General features: G+C 42.9%; 1 protein-coding gene across 1 annotated transcript; it reads right to left on the bottom strand.

Annotated features, from left to right (window-relative positions):
• Nucleotides 1–4,388: 4,388 nt before the first annotated feature.
• Nucleotides 4,389–15,777, bottom strand: slc38a6 (solute carrier family 38 member 6). Its single transcript, XM_044375618.1, has 16 exons — nt 15,502–15,777; nt 13,455–13,585; nt 13,283–13,356; nt 12,856–12,908; nt 12,688–12,727; nt 10,626–10,704; nt 8,584–8,669; nt 8,432–8,490; nt 8,282–8,353; nt 7,803–7,859; nt 7,216–7,295; nt 7,013–7,113; nt 6,766–6,890; nt 6,048–6,192; nt 5,577–5,671; nt 4,389–5,390 (listed from the first exon to the last, which is right to left on the bottom strand). The coding sequence occupies exons 1-16, from the start codon at nt 15,592–15,594 to the stop codon at nt 5,307–5,309; spliced, it is 1,374 nt and encodes a 457-aa protein (XP_044231553.1). The 5' UTR covers nt 15,595–15,777; the 3' UTR covers nt 4,389–5,306.
• Between the last annotated feature and the right edge of the window lie 44 nt (nt 15,778–15,821).

Raw genomic sequence — 15,821 nt, 5'->3', positions numbered from 1 at the left:
ACACACACACACACACACATACACACACAGGCAGGAATACATGTATCTCCTCAAGAACATTTTATTGCACACAAGCACAAGGCCGGCTATCAAAAGCCTCGCATATTTCAGAGCAGACTGATTCTCTGTATATGACTTAATTTCAGCCACCTGTAGAGTTTCCACATTCACTTCACAGTCTACACCCCAATTTATGTCCGTGTAACCCAGGACAGCTCAATCCTCTGGCTGCCTGCCCAGGTACACCCTATAGCTGCAGCTAATGAACCATAGCATTGGTGCCAAACAGGGCAGTAGGGAATAAAGCGAGTATGGACTCGATATGGTGAAGGCCATTCCCAAATCTTTTGACCCCGGTGAGAGAAATCCTGTGGGGCCAGTATACACCCCCCCACCACACCTCCTGCACCACCACAAACTCAATTACATCCATCAGTCATTGGGTGGAAGTGACAGAAATGGCTCCCATACCTATAGTCAGTCACAGGACCCCAAAAAATCACCTCAGGTAAGATTTTTTGAGACATATATAGAAAGCTTACATGATGAAGTGAGCCACACATACACACATATCCACAGGGCTTTCCCATAAATCACACCTGACCTGTAAAAGCTGATTTGGTGCTTTATTCTCAGGTAGTGTTTACTGCCACAGGAAAATGTGACTTAAGATGGCAATACTGTACTGAATTTTTCCCAAGATGTGGTGAAAAGGCCAAATAAGTTCTGTGTGTAATTTAGCTGATTGTGCACTTTTTTAAAGTAGTATTTTTTGGGGGGGGGGGTTCTGTGGTTTATTAAAGCCAATAGGAAATGAGCTGAGAGATGACATGCAACAAAAGTCCCAAGCTGGACTCAAACAGGGAACATTGCGATTACATGGTCAGTGTCTTAAACTCCTATAGGCCGCCATTACATCCTCCTCTTAATCAGCTGATTAGAGAAAAATAAAGTGATAAGTATGGAGGATCAGTGTGGAGGATGAGGAGAACGGAGAAGACAAATTATAAGAGTGGCTTTGTGAAAACTAGAGGAATGTAACTGTGAGAGTGGTTGGAGCTGCGTTGGACAGTGGAGCAGTGCGTGGAGGGTGAGGAGGGGGTGGGGGTGGGGGTCTCTGTCACAGCCCCATGGGTAATTGGCTCCAGATGTGAGGCAGCGTGGCCCCTGCGCCAGCAAGGCGTCAGGGCCGCATTAAGAGCTCAGCCCAGGGCCAACAGGATCGCAGAGGGACGAGCTCACCCCAAAAACACAGACTGAACCCCATACTGAGCCACTGACCACTGGGCCTCCATCAGTCAGTACCCTTTCTACCTCTCAACCCCTGCTCATCATCTGCCAAAATAACCAAGCCCTGCCTTAAAACATCACAACTCCCCCTCCTCCTTGTTTATTTACCAAAGGCTTATTTCACTCTTGACCTTGATTTCTACACTGACAATATGAAATTGCCGCCATTCTCCCTCCCAGGCTTATTATGTCTCGGTGACTATGGTGACAGCAATCTTGAAGTCAAGTCTATTTTATGTCATTGTGTTGCTGCTATTGTGTTCGCCCTGATTGTGGACTGACAGGTGATGAGAATGTCAGGCAATTCTTCCCCTTAACGGCTGTTTTGAGAGTCTCTATTCAAGGCAGCAGCATGTTTGCTGCACACAATTTTTAAGCACTGGAGTTTTCAGTGTTTTTTGGTGAAAGACAGCTTTGTGAAACCGGCAATGGCGGGGAGGAGAAGCATGTCACTTAGTCTACATGTGCAGTATGTAGTGTCTGAGACACTGTCTGAAAAGCAGATGACAATAAAAGTCATGATGTTGTACATAAGGACCATTGAAGATAAGCACAGCCTGTTGAGCTGTTGTAAGAGATAATGCTCATTCCTTCCTGTTATAAATTTATGCTTTGTGTGCTGATATAGGAAGTCTTTCCTCATTTGTGGGCCTTCTATCAATACAATTTCACAGAAAGCATGTAGAAATATGAGTGTGAAAAGAGTAAAATTCTACTAAGACCGAAGCATCTGCAGTCTCAAAAAGAGTCCTCAAAGAGAGGAATGCTCTTACTGTGACACAAAGAGCATGTTTACTGATAGAGCATGAAATCGATTAAAAGCAGAAAAGCAGCATGGGGTTATGGAGACGCAGGGAACTTGGAGAATGGAAGGAGGGGGGGGACATTTAGATGGAGAGCACTTCATCAGCGATGACGCTTGCGTATCGATGGCATTTGCTGAGTTGCAGTCTGCCACCATGACTAACAAGGAAAAGCACTCATCATGCCAGCCAGCATTAAAAGACTTATGTGAAAAGACCCTTGAAGCACCTTTCAGCCAGGAATGCCTGTTGAACAAGATTATGCGGGTAAACAGAAACCAGATGTTGTGTGTGCTCTCTGCTCTGCTGCAGATTTCTGACGTCCACTACCTGTGAAGGCACGTTGATCTGATGTTGTTGAAACACAAACAGGAAGAGGAAGTCAAATGTTCCACTGGCATTTTCTGCCAATACTAATCTGTGGAGGCCGCAACCCCGAAGTCAAACTGAACATTTTAGACTGTCGGGTGCTTTCTGCGAAGAATCTAGCCTATGAAGACAGCAATGAAGCAATATGTTAATCTGTGTCAAAGGTCAATGTAAGGACATCGGGATCAGAACCAGCCGTTACTCAAAAATCCTGATTTCCATCAACAGAAAATAATTTTCAAAGAACACAGCCGACACCTCTTAAAACAATACAAGCGCGGAGGCTGCCAACAGGGGTTTAATTTCAGCCCACCATCGCTCCTGCGTCTCATTCCATCCTTTAACCCTGGGAGATGGTGTTGTCATACTGCTGGACATGGGCCCAGGGTGTGAGTGAGTTTAACTAAACAAAAACACTCCCACCCCAGGCTGAGGACACATGACCCAGTTCAGACCTCCATAAAAACAGCTCTGGTCTGCGTTAACATGCACGTTTCCAGCACATGATAAAAGTGGGAGAAAATTGCAGCATCTGGTTATCTCTTAGTTCCAAGTTAGGCTTTCATAAACCAAGCAAGGAATGTCAATGAAATGAGGGTGAACTGTGAGCTGCTGTGAACAGAGTCTGACAGTAGGTGGTAATCTTGTGTCACGTATGGGTTTAGCTCACTGGTTCCCATAGGAACCAGTGTAGGAGCGTCAGAGGGTGTTTTATTCCTGAAAGAGCTTGTGTCTCCACGGATTTCTCCTGATGATATCACTGATATTACCGACAGTGATGGAAAGTAACTAAGTACATTTACTCAAGTACAAATTTGGAGTACTTGTACTTTACTTGATGGGTCTTTTAGATAAGAAACATATAAGCTTATAAAATACATTGCATACAGGATTGTTCATTTTAACCCAGAGGTTAACCTTTCTGGATTGTGACCCATTTCAACAGCTGTGTCTACTTGAAGCTCCTTGTCATGTTTCAAATATCTACGAGCTCTTAGCAAAGAGACTTTCACCCTCTTAATTGTCAGATGGTTTAATTTAAATAGCTGATTGAGGTACAAAGAGGTCAAAACAAAATATTTGACAAAAAAGCAAAGATTAGAGAAAAGCATTGCATAACTTTGTTTTTCCTTCCTTTCTATCCCATTAATCATCTCAAGACCTTTCCAGATTTATCTTGTGACCCTTTGGAGGGGGCCTGATCCCTAGGTTGGGAACCACTGGACTAAATTACCTCACTGTAGAGTAAACAATGTATGTAAAACTAGCTCCACCTTAACCAGCTATACAGCAAAATGCTACTTAGTCCTTGATATATCAAGCATACATCATAATAAATGTCTGTCACTGGGGCTGTTTTTCTGCAGAGTAAGTACTTTTACTTTTGATACTTTAAGTACATTTTGCTGAAAATTCTTCTGTATTTCTACTTAAGTAGGAGTTTGAATGCAGTATTTTAAAATTGTTGTATTGGTACTTTTACTTAAAGAATCCGAGTACTTTTTCCACCACTGATTACCACACACAGATCATCTTTAAAGCAGCCAAGATACATATTGAGTTGTTACTTTTCATGGGAGTGTCCTTCAGAGGAGTGGAAGGAGGACGGGGATATTTCTGGGGAACCTCCTTTAAGGGGGCGTGAAGAGTGGGCAGCCGCTGCTCTCTGCAGGGACAGTGGGGCTGGTCTGCCTAATTCCTTAGATTAAAAGCAGCAGTCGGGTGGCCGTAGGTTCCAGAGGCAGCATGAAGACAATCTAAACAGCATCATGATTAGAAACGTACCGCGCATGTGGCTTTCATTAGCCACAGGCTGAACCCACTGCTCAACACTGAGGAGCAGGTCTCAGCATCAATACTGCGCCTGCCAATCAAATACACGGCAATGAAAGTGACATGTTACTGATGAGTTATCCACATCACTGATAAAGACATTTGGTGGTTTAATGAGCAAACTGACAGTAGGACATAAACCATGTATTTAATTTGAAGAATAATGTGAATTATTTTTACATTATTGCCACACTGTAATTAACTGGCCCAAAAGAAAAACTGAGTTTCTGTTTTTGTCACAGAAGCAGCAGCAGAAACTTTTATACATGTGGTTTGGACTGTAAGTGACAAATAAATCAATGCTTAATTAAAGGATAAAAACAAGAAGCTTAAAAAGAAAAAAAAACAAAAACAAAGTGAATAAACTAAAATCCCTTACATCATGGAGTGAAAGTTAGTCACTGTGTATGTAATATTGAAAATGTGCCATAAACAAAATTAGAGAAAGCAGTAAACCTGACACATTTATGGTTCAGACTTGGTCAACAGTTGTTTTTTTTAAATACTTGTGGAAGACTTTTGGTTTACACAGAACAATACTATGGCTGAAAGTTAAAATGGGAACGGAGAAAAAAACAAAACAAATGTTACTTTAAATAAATAGGAAGGTAATGGAAATGCTCGACACCTCTTGTGTTGTTCTGACACTTCACCCATCAGTTGTTCCATGCAGATTAAAAACAAACAAGGACTGATAGGCATTTGCAAACTTTCAGACGTTGCAAATCATCACCCTAAAATTGGGTAAAGATGTGTAAAAATGACTGGAAGTCTTGTTTTGCTCGTATGTGCTGAGTTTGGTCCATGTTTGTCAGTAACACAGTACAAAAAAACCCCATCTGTCTCATGTCTAATACTGAGAACAGCTTTACTACAAATAATCTGCCTGAGGTGATGCTGATTAGCATCTGTTTGTTCCCTTACTTCATCCAATATTCAGTTTCTTTGGCATGTTTTCCCCTTATTTGCTCTTGTGCTTGATTTTGGAAAGCAGGCAGGGAGGGGGTGGTGCTAGGAGCTTTGCGCCCATGTGATGACGATGACAGAGAAGCTGATGATTCCCATAATCAAACCAAGGACCACCAGAACCATCGCCTGCAACGAGTACACACACAATGTTAACATTGCCACATAAGAGGAAATTGTCTGCATATCCAAATTTTTAAGAAACAAACAAAAAAAAAAGGTAAAGGCTGTAGTCAGCGAGTAAAAAGGCTCAAAATGTTTTTATATCTCTGTATTTAACACCACCTAAGATATATCTGAACAATATGTAGTTACCCCGATGGAGTCAAAAGTTTTGAGTGGCTGCCTGCTGATCTTGAGGTAGAAGATGCCGGGGAAGACAAACAAGAGGCAGCTGGACGTCGTCGATCCTGGGGGGACAAACAGGAAAGGCACTTGAAATGTGCAGACACTGTACTGCATGTCTGATAATAGCAGCTTCATAAACTGTTTGAGCAGGACTGCACCATTAATTATGTATAAGCAGATACTGTGATTTTAGCCACCACGATCAATAATTGTGGAATATTGACATTTTGGCTGAGATCTTTTCCGTCTGCTTCTAATGTCTGCTGTAGTTGGAAACAGATCAGGATACACTATGTGAAGTCAAGAGTTAAGTAAAATAACTGTTAAGTAATAATAAAAAAATTAATCATATACTTAGGTATGATTTATATATATATATATAACCGTAATATCAAGCATAACAAACACTTTTTCTCTCCCAAACTCAACAGCACATACCGACTATTCCAAACACGTTTCTTATATCAGGGACAAAGATGGCCAGCATCAGCACCACGCCCAGGATTATTAGAGTTGCTGTGACGTGGATCAGCCATGAGAAGGGCCGACTTCCACACAGCAGCAAGATCACAGCCTTACGAGCCTGGAGAAGACACACACACACACACAAAACACTCTTTAAGACCCGACAATCTACTGAGTTAATGGTTCTGTGAGCAACAGCAATGCTTGAGGAAGGGAAAAGGGAATCTGGAAGAGTGTTTGTTTGGATTGGATGACGGAGGACAACTTCTTCAGTGATAGTGAAGGCGTCGGTCTATTTTTTTATCCCAGTTGCAAAACAGGAACAGAGCAAGCACACAGGTAATATGAAATTCAGCTTTATATATCTAGAATGTGTAAGCAAAGTGCAGTTTAAAGGCACAAATAACAGTTAAAAAGGGGGAAAGAAGTGATCAATCGAATAAAATTGACATAAAATTGATAGGTAAATAAATAAAAAGTAATAAACTTTAAAAAAGCGTGCAGAGATACAAAGATAAAAAGCAAGAGGACAGATAAAATATATTTTACATCAAAATTTCAAAGACCTTGGGTATGAGTAGTTTAACAGAACTGAGTAAAGAAACGATTTGTTTAAGAAACTGTGAATACTTTACATGCCCTTCAGTACTTTTTGCTTGTGCAAGAAGAATTTTAAGGGGGCGGTACTCACAGGGAAGTGGATGAGTGGCACAGTCAGTAACACAGACACCAGGATGGCCAGCCGAACCGTAATCACCATGATATCCCGTGGCATGTACGCATCGTATCCGAGCAGCAGCTCAGAGTTCACGTGAGCTACAAGTAAACAACAACGGAGTGATGTTTACAATAAGAACACATATAACAGGGCTTGGCAAAGTAGCTACAGTGGTTTACAGTAGTTTCTTTCACTCTGTGGTGTGTCCCTGCTGGCTTACCGTAGAAGGTGAGATAGCCAAACAACGCAGAAATGAGGTACAGCAGGAAGCTGAGGCTAATGCTGACATTTGTAACGTTCTGCATCTTGGTCTTAGAAGGTCTGAGAGACATGAGGAGAAAGTCACTGGAGTGTAATGTTAATGTACAATAGATTCAATGACTTTAAATTAAACAGTGAGAGTAAAAAAGCGGCAGCGCTGACCGGTCGAGTTCGCAGTAGATTGGCAGGATAGCTGTGTGGCACAGAAAGGAGAAGGCCATGGTGGGGATGGTGTAGGCACTCTGAAACACACATCAGTCAGAGCAGAGCCGTCATTAGCAAATTATCAGCTTACACTGTTACACAGCAGTGAGGGGGCAGGTGGGTCAAGGTATTGTTTGTATAGGAGTAACTACCATCTGGGCTGCAGAACGTGACGATGCAAAGCTCAGGTGTGAACTTCCTTTGAATATATTCATACACTAGATGTAAATATACACCTCTAAATAGGACACAGGCATTTTTTATTTTTATTTTTGTACAGCTGGAACCAATATGTGCTTGTTGTAATTCTGCATGCCACATGTACATATGGCCTTTACATGTAACATGAATGTGAGTGGCAGCTGCACGGCGCACTTGAGTTTCCAACATATATAGCCCATCTTTCATAGGTGAGAGTGCGACTTGTCACCAGAGTCAAACAACAGCAGCGGACCTACATTCAACAGCTTCTCACCAGCACCTCACTTACTCTGTATGTGCAGCGTGTGCAGAGAGAAACTGCCGGTTTCATATACAGTACGTACCTTACTGGAGATGACAAAGAGTTTGGGCGTACATTCTGAGTCAGAGGAATTTGATATCTGGAGAAACAGGGAGAGAAGAGGGAGCATTGTTATTTCCGAGAGGAGATGACTTCAGCAGGGTAAAGCTAAAAATTCCATTGCCTGGCTTTGGGGATAAAAAAAAGAAAACAACCTATCTAAGTTAACCCATGCTAGGTCTGGAGTTATAGTATGGTCTGTATAATTCCTAAAGGTCAGAGGTCATTTCCAGGCTCAGACGAGGTCACCTGAACTTCCTCCCCCTAAGGAGTGGAACCATTCACCATACACAGCTCTCTGTAGTCTTCTCTGGTCCTCATCAGCAGAAACAATCAGTAGATTCAATCTCCTGGGTTTTTCTTCTAATCCTGTGGCCATGACCGTCTGGTCTAGGCTACCTACCTCAGAGCAATGGCATCTTATGTATGTGTTTGTGTGAAGGAAATGGAGGTTGTTATTACCTGGAAATCATCTGAAAATGTAGTTACATTGTGTGGCAGCGGGCAGGGGATGGACCATTTCTTCACCACAACCTGAAGAAGAGACAGCACAACAGGTCAACAATGGAAGAGTTGGATAAACTAATTTTGATGGGGGATATTAAAACTCACCACAACTGTAAAGTACAGCATGAAGAAGAAGGCGAGGCTACTGGTGTAGCCCAGGAAGCCTGTGATGGTGAGAGACAGAGATAGTTGTAAGAGAGAGCGATTCAAACAAGTCAGGGCAGTTAATCCAGATGCTACTTGATCTATCTACTTACCAATCTTAGGCAATATTGACAGAGGTAGAACAATACATAGTGTGATAACGATCAGAAGCAACCTGCCATCTTCATACCAGGCACCTCTGGAAAACAGGGAGTGGACATGAATTATTAAAGGCCAATGCTGAATTCAGCCACATTTCCTATCATAGTATCCCTGGTCCCGAAATGTCAGGGACAGCAGAGATAAAGTGTCAGTTCCTTAAAAATGGATTGGCTTTGGAAATTTGTCTCCATTTCGTGCTCAAATACAGAGCGACAGATTCATCATGTGGTACGAATTAAGGGCTTTAGCCCTCGCAAAACCATAACAATTATGTAATTCACATGCAAACGTTGTGTCATTCCGTCAGATGAGACCACATTTCACTTGCCGGGTTTTTGGAGAGGGGGAATAATATTTTTCTTTGCTGAGGGATAGCCTTGGCGGTTTATTCGGGATTGGGGAGCTAAAAGAGGGGGGAAGAGGAGGAGGAGGAGGAGGGGCGGTGTTCGAGGTGACACATGTGGAAGGCATGCTGGCTCCACTGGGGTCGAGGCCGGGTGGGAAGGGTGCTGCCTGGCGCTGCTGTATGTTGGACTGCAGCACGGGGTCATGAGGGACTGGCTCCACCACTCTTTATGGGGCTCCCACAGTCAGCAGCACCTGCTATGACCACATCAACACCCACTGACCCCTGTTTGGCAGTTTCACAGCTGTGGCGTTACCATAGGCGCTGATGGATTCGTCTCTGCGTCTACACATATTCTGCCCTGTAACTGGATGTCAGGGAGACCTCTGCTCTGACCCCGACTCTCTCTTGTCCAATCACTTCTACTCTCACCTAAGTTTAGCTGAGGCACTCTACCGAAGCTTAGCTAACCCCCCCCCCCCTCCACTTTTACAGACACAGGAGTGTAAAAAAAAAAAAAAAAAGCTTCACCGCCATTAGGATCCATTCTCAAGAGGCTTGAGGCTTACTGTAAAGGCGCAGGATACCTAGAAGACCCATGAAATGTGGAACATTTCACGCTATAACAAGATGCAGGATAGCTCTCAGTTAAGGTTGGAGTACGACTGCCAATGAGCCAATCTCCACAAAGTGTTGAAGATCAGCATAAATCTGGCCAACGCAGCCCGAATCCACAGCTGTCCACTTCTTTGGCCTCGTTACTGAACACAACGGGAGAAACGCACTGTTTGTTAGCACAGAAGAAGACTACAAGATTGTGCACAACCGCTTTCGCTCTGCCGCATTATGATAAATGAGCCAGAAAAGAAGGAACGCGTTTTAACATAAAACAACTCGTTTATTCAGGCTTTGATGGACTTGAGTATGTGTCTGTTAACATCCCAAAGCCACTCATTAACAGAAATGTTTTGTTTCGCTCAGCAGTGAGCTGTAATTAGAATGGCAAAACTGATATCCCCTTGTATCAGTCTGATTCCGGAGAACATGTGCGAGAGATTTGGGGGGTGAAAGGAGAGCACTAATACAAAGCAGCTGTGTGAGGAAGATTCAGATGTTGACGGATCGGGCTGAAAGCAGCTACAACTCTTGCTTAAACCAGTGTGGCCAATAATAAAGTGATAGAAGTTACATTCTTGGCTTGGGATTTAGACCTGAGCTGCAGGCTGCTCCACGTAGACCAATGAAAGACACAGGCTGCTGATGATGGGTGATGAATGGCTCTCTATTGTAAATACATGCTTCACGCTATACAACACTGAGCACAAGTTTCCCTTCAATTGCTCACAAAGTATTAACGCAGTGTGGTTTGGTGAGAGATCTTCTTCCACCTCATTATTCATGCGTTTCTCACCGCTGGGCTAATTTCAGTTTGTGTAGCCTTGTGGTGCATAAGTGTCAAATTTGACTTATTTGAAGGCCAAAAGGTATAATCTACAACATCATGGGAACAGGAATGACTCATTCGTTATCTTAGCGCAGACTTTTAAAATCCATCCAGCTAATCTAAAAGAATGACTTGGTTTTATCTGCAGCTGTGACACATTTTGAACCAAATTTCCTTATTGGTGAGGGAGGCTGGATACCCACCCTGGGTTGTCTGGGCTCAGGAAGCTGTTGATGGCTGCAGGAAGCTCCGACTTCAAGATGAACAAGTAGGATGACATGGCTGTGAGAGAAAGGAAAAAAAGATTCAGAAACTGTTTTCTAAATCAAGTAAATGAAAAAAGCACACAATCATACCAAACTACTGAACAGATGACCGCCACAAGCAATCCTAAATTGCTGTGAGAGGGTGGTGTGTGTTTTCCAGCATAAGGAAATGGAAAGGCAGGGTGGAGGGGTACCACGGCTCTGAGTTAATGCAGATGGGTGGGGCAGGCAGCTCAAGGGGATCACCAGCAAAGCCCTCGGTGCAGAGGAGCAGACATTATGCAGATCTTCCAACTGCTGGAGACCGGGAGTAGCAGTCAGGATGAAGAGGTGTGAAGGGGAGGAATGCTAACAATAATGATCTCTGACGCTAATCCAGGTATTTCTCTCCCCCTTCTCCACCTCACGAGGAAACAGGATATTATCAGCCTCCGACAGGCTCCTGCATCCTTCCCCGGACAGCCAATCAGAGGGGGGGGGGGGTGTCTGGGTCACTTCCAGAGGGTCATACCAGCCCCAAAAACACAGTGAGGAAAATGTGAAGGGGAGATGGAGATTGCACCAGTAGAAGAGGATGTTTTTCTGGTGCGAAACAGGACTCAGATGCAGTGTGTGGTCAGCGATAAAAGGAGATAATGTAAAGGGATTTAAATTTGTGAAGCCAGGCATAGCCTGAGAGTTAGCTGGAACCTTTATTGCCCCGGGGCAGGTCTTGCACTCGCCGTTAAATAAGCCTGGACCATAATCCCTTAGATCCTGTGTTTGTTTATAAAAGAAAATTCTTCCAATAACCCTCCAGCCCACACAGACACAAGGATACTCTGAGAAGAGCTGAAGCCATTAATAAGCACTAAAATCTGTCAATAGCAGTTGCTTTTGTGTTTTAGCCAAGTTTCAATTTAACCAAATCATAAAAAAAAGAAAAAACACTTTTCTTTTCAACCACAAAAACTGATATAGACACACTGACGGGGATCACACAGCAGGGCATGATGCAATGGTTTAGTTTCATGCAGTTGGTTACTGTAAGCACAACACTTTCATGGGAATCCCTGGTGGGATAATACTTACGTCTCTAAACAAAAAGGCCCTTGAGTGAAGAGAAAGGATTGTTATTGGCCGAGTTGTAGGAAAACATATCCTAATAGTAAGAGTGCATGTAAAATTCAAGAAAATTGATGTAAACCTTCTGTGTGTGGTCAGCAAAGTAAGCACAGTTATGAGAGTGTGCTCAACATAAGACAGAGACACTTTCATTTCATTAGGAGCGAGGGGAGAAGCAGGCTGTGAGAGCCCTGGGCTGGTCAGTAATTAAGGTCAATTGGCCCATCAGCCTTTGGCAGTGCAGATGAATGTTTACTCAGAGTGAGGCTAATTGCACTCTTATAAAAGGGGCCCGGGGTGTAGACAGATGCATGCTGGAGTGCTGGCTCTCACACTCTCATACATACTGCCCCCATGCTGGGAAAACCACAAACATACCAGAGGGCAGTGCAGTAATCCACTCAGCCGCGCCACTAATGACTGCGGAGGAGCTATCACCTCAGCTCACGACTGTCTGAGAAGCGCAGTTTGCGGCTGAGGGACGGATGGAGATGGCAGCAGTAGTAGAGAGAAGTGAGGGGGTGGGGTAATAAGGGAGGGGTCCCATTAGGTTACTCAACACTCAGAAGGGTGGGTGTGGGTTTACCATCAATGATCAATTAGACGAGAAGTCAGGTTTCATGCCCAGGGGAGGGGGGCAGAAAGGACAGCGGCTACTCTGGTCAAAGGTTATCAGGGAATCCGGATAATAGCCCTACAGAAAGGAGGGAGTTACCCTGACAGAGACGTCTGATCTCCAGTAGGAGGCGCTATCTGCCTCCAAAATGAAGTGGCCATAGTCTGACCCCCACAGCACTTCACCACTCTGCTTCTTAAAAAAACCACAAAATCGGTTTATGTCTGACATGTCAGAAATAATATATGCAACTGTCCAATGAAAAGGAAGTGGACTTACCACCAATATTTTGGATAACAATAACAATTCCAACCAGAACCTAAAAAGAAATTTGAAAGGGTGGTTAGTGTGAATGTGTTTCCCGGTCATGTGGAAGTTATAAGTGTGTAAATTCCCTTTTTTTTTTGGACAGCGATCTCTCACACTGATCCAAAACACAATACTTACTTTTCCTGGTTTTTGCAAGGCTCGCCCTCCAAGGTCTTCATATGAATTGATACCTATAGGAGACAAAACGACAACAATCAGACATTCTGAACTACTCAAAGATGATTAGGATAGTAATTAATGACCTACATCCCACTATTTGTCAGTTTATCTCTTTTTAATCTACTCTTTTGGCTGCATTGATACTATTTGGAAACTTATCTTAAATGTCAACTGATTCAATCACAAGTAGGAAGTGAATTAAGACAATAAACAAAGAGACAGATAGCATCATTTTAAAACAGACAACATATCAGCTAGATTCTCTACACACTGATCTAATCATGAGTGAAGTCTGTTCAGGATGTGGGTAAAAAAGACCTGAATGAACCCACGGGGATGTGCTTATCTAAAGTTAGATTGTGTGTATGCATTGTTAGCCTCTCACCTGTATGGTCACATAGCTTCAGAAGGAGATGTATAGAGTACGCTGCCAGGCTAGACACCAGTACCAGCAGGATACTAGAGAGGAAAAGCAGACAGAGCAGAAATCAGTGTATCAATGTATCTTTATCTGACTCAGCTGGCTGCAGCTGATGATGCGATGAGAGTATTCTTACCAGAAACCAACTATGCCAGTACTCGCCATAGCATAAGCTAGACCAAGTATACCGCTTCCCATGATGGCATTCATCAGGTTAAACACACATAAGGCGGAGGAAGCTCCTTTGGCTCTGCTCTGCACTGTTCCCTGCACACACACACACACACACACACACACACACACACACACGGCACAGATAACACATAGATAAAAGATAAAGAGGTAAACCAAGGAGTGTGAAGACAGAGCAGCAGAAGAAATGTGATTATTTCTGTTAAAGCTATATGAGAATTGCTCATGACAGTATTAAGAACAAGTGGCCGGCCCTGATGATGGATGTCATGAGACAACACTTCAGTGGCATGTAGGATCAGGGAATGGAAATGGGAATGGATGGGGTGGGATTTGAGCTGGTGGCTGTGGGACAGCTGCCTGAGCTCAGGATAAGGGGAGCTGCCCGCACTGCTTGACCTCTCTAATAGGGGATATCCTGGAGAGAACGAGTGGCAACTCTGGTGTCAGTGTCACAACAAGCTTGGATTGACCTGCAGGCTGCTGAATTTGATTCACCACGGGTTACAGTACTGAAAGGCAGCAAGTAAACTATGACACCACTTGGATGAAATATGGATCGGCTGCAACGTAAAATGAAAATGCAGCAAATTCAATAACTCTGATATACAAGAATGTGACTTTTATAACCACTTGGAGTCTTGCATTCATACAGATTATTCCTGTTCAGCGTCACACCGGGGTCACCAGCACAACATAGTGCTGAGCAAAAGCATCAAACTTAATATTGACGAATCACAGCTCGCCTCACCTGGTTTCTTTTCTATTCATGTCTTTTAAATAATTATATTAAATCAGGAGAATTTGTTCACTGTAAAGTCATTTCAAATATGTTTTGCCATGAATGCTTCAATTAATTATCTTGACAATGATTAATTAAATTGCACAGCTATTTCTACAGTCAACACCTCCTTTGAGTGTGTGTTTCTGATCACATGGAAACAGCAAATGAATGACGCTGTTTGATAAACTGAAAGGTGATTTGGGGTTACTGACATCCACCTAATATCACAGATATACTAACTGCAAAAACCAATGCAATGGTTCCAAATCTCTCAGCTTCAGGATATCTATTGCTAAAGGTTTTCAAGGGAAAAACACCCTAAAATAACTTCAAAACACCCCAATATTGATTTGAAAGTTTGACCCAGTTACTCCTTTACTCAACACCACATTAACAGAGTATATGACAACAAGTTTCTGAGTCAAAAACTGGAAATACTCAATAAATGGTGAATATATGAAGACACACTGAAAGCACCCTTGATGGCTTTACTGGAATGTAGAACCATTTTCAGTGATCAACTGGAAGCTTTCAGGTGCTAGTTTGGTGTTAATGGACTCCAAACAGTATCGCAATCAGTGATGATGAGTGTCAGTTCAAGTCTTGACAAGGCTGTGAGGACACAAGGTTATGTCCTCTGTATTGCTGCTGGGAATTTGGACATTTTAATGACTTGAGGAGGAGTTTACAAACTACAATATCTTTAAATGTGACTGTTTACAGCCCAAACACGTGTTAAAGTTTAATAAAATGAAAGGATTTAGTATGTAAACTTTGGATTGCTCCCTCTAGACCCACAGAACACATTATATAACAGTTTTACTGGCTGAGTGGCTTCAAGCTTAATGAGTAAACTGAATGTCTTGTTCCAAATGTCATGTAGAATTTATTTGTATTTGCATGGGAAATAAATATAACTACAGATATATACTCAGTAGAAAGTAATCATTGAAATACATGAGTGTAATTTCTGTTTGAGGCTGGACTTTCCTGTAAGTGCTGACAGAGGCAGAAAGCAGAGAGGAAACTGAAAATATGCTGTTTTTCAAAACACGTGATGTCTGTCATAACCAACATTTCTGCTGACAGTTTGTCTACATGTACATGCAAAAAAAACTACTGAAATTGTATCGCTGCAGTTCAGATATGTAACCTGAAACACTGTTTCTACGCTGTGAGAAATGACAGTTTTGTTGTCAGTACTTACATTTGATAATAAAGGAGTAGTTTCGTTGCTCTCTGTGTCCCCGGCGATGCATTCCCGGTAAATGTCTGCGTTTGCGTTTCCATTAATGCTCATTTTCTCCTCTCAGAAAACTCAGCGAACACAAAAAACCTCACAGTCTCAGAGCTTCAGGTCAAACCTCACAAATACGTGAGTTAGCGCGTCGGCGGATTGGTGAAACCATCCTCTCTTCTGTCACTTTTAAACTCTCCTCTTATCAACTTGTCAGCTGCCGACTGTTGTTGTTGATCACTCGCATGTCACGTGACCACCCCTTCCGTCGCATTCGAGAGCGTCAGAAC

The sequence above is a fragment of the Thunnus albacares genome, chromosome 15 (assembly GCF_914725855.1).
Source record: "Thunnus albacares chromosome 15, fThuAlb1.1, whole genome shotgun sequence".
Taxonomy (NCBI): domain Eukaryota; kingdom Metazoa; phylum Chordata; class Actinopteri; order Scombriformes; family Scombridae; genus Thunnus; species Thunnus albacares.
The sequence above is the reverse complement of the archived record's forward strand: the minus strand, read 5'-3'. Positions and strand labels throughout refer to the sequence as shown.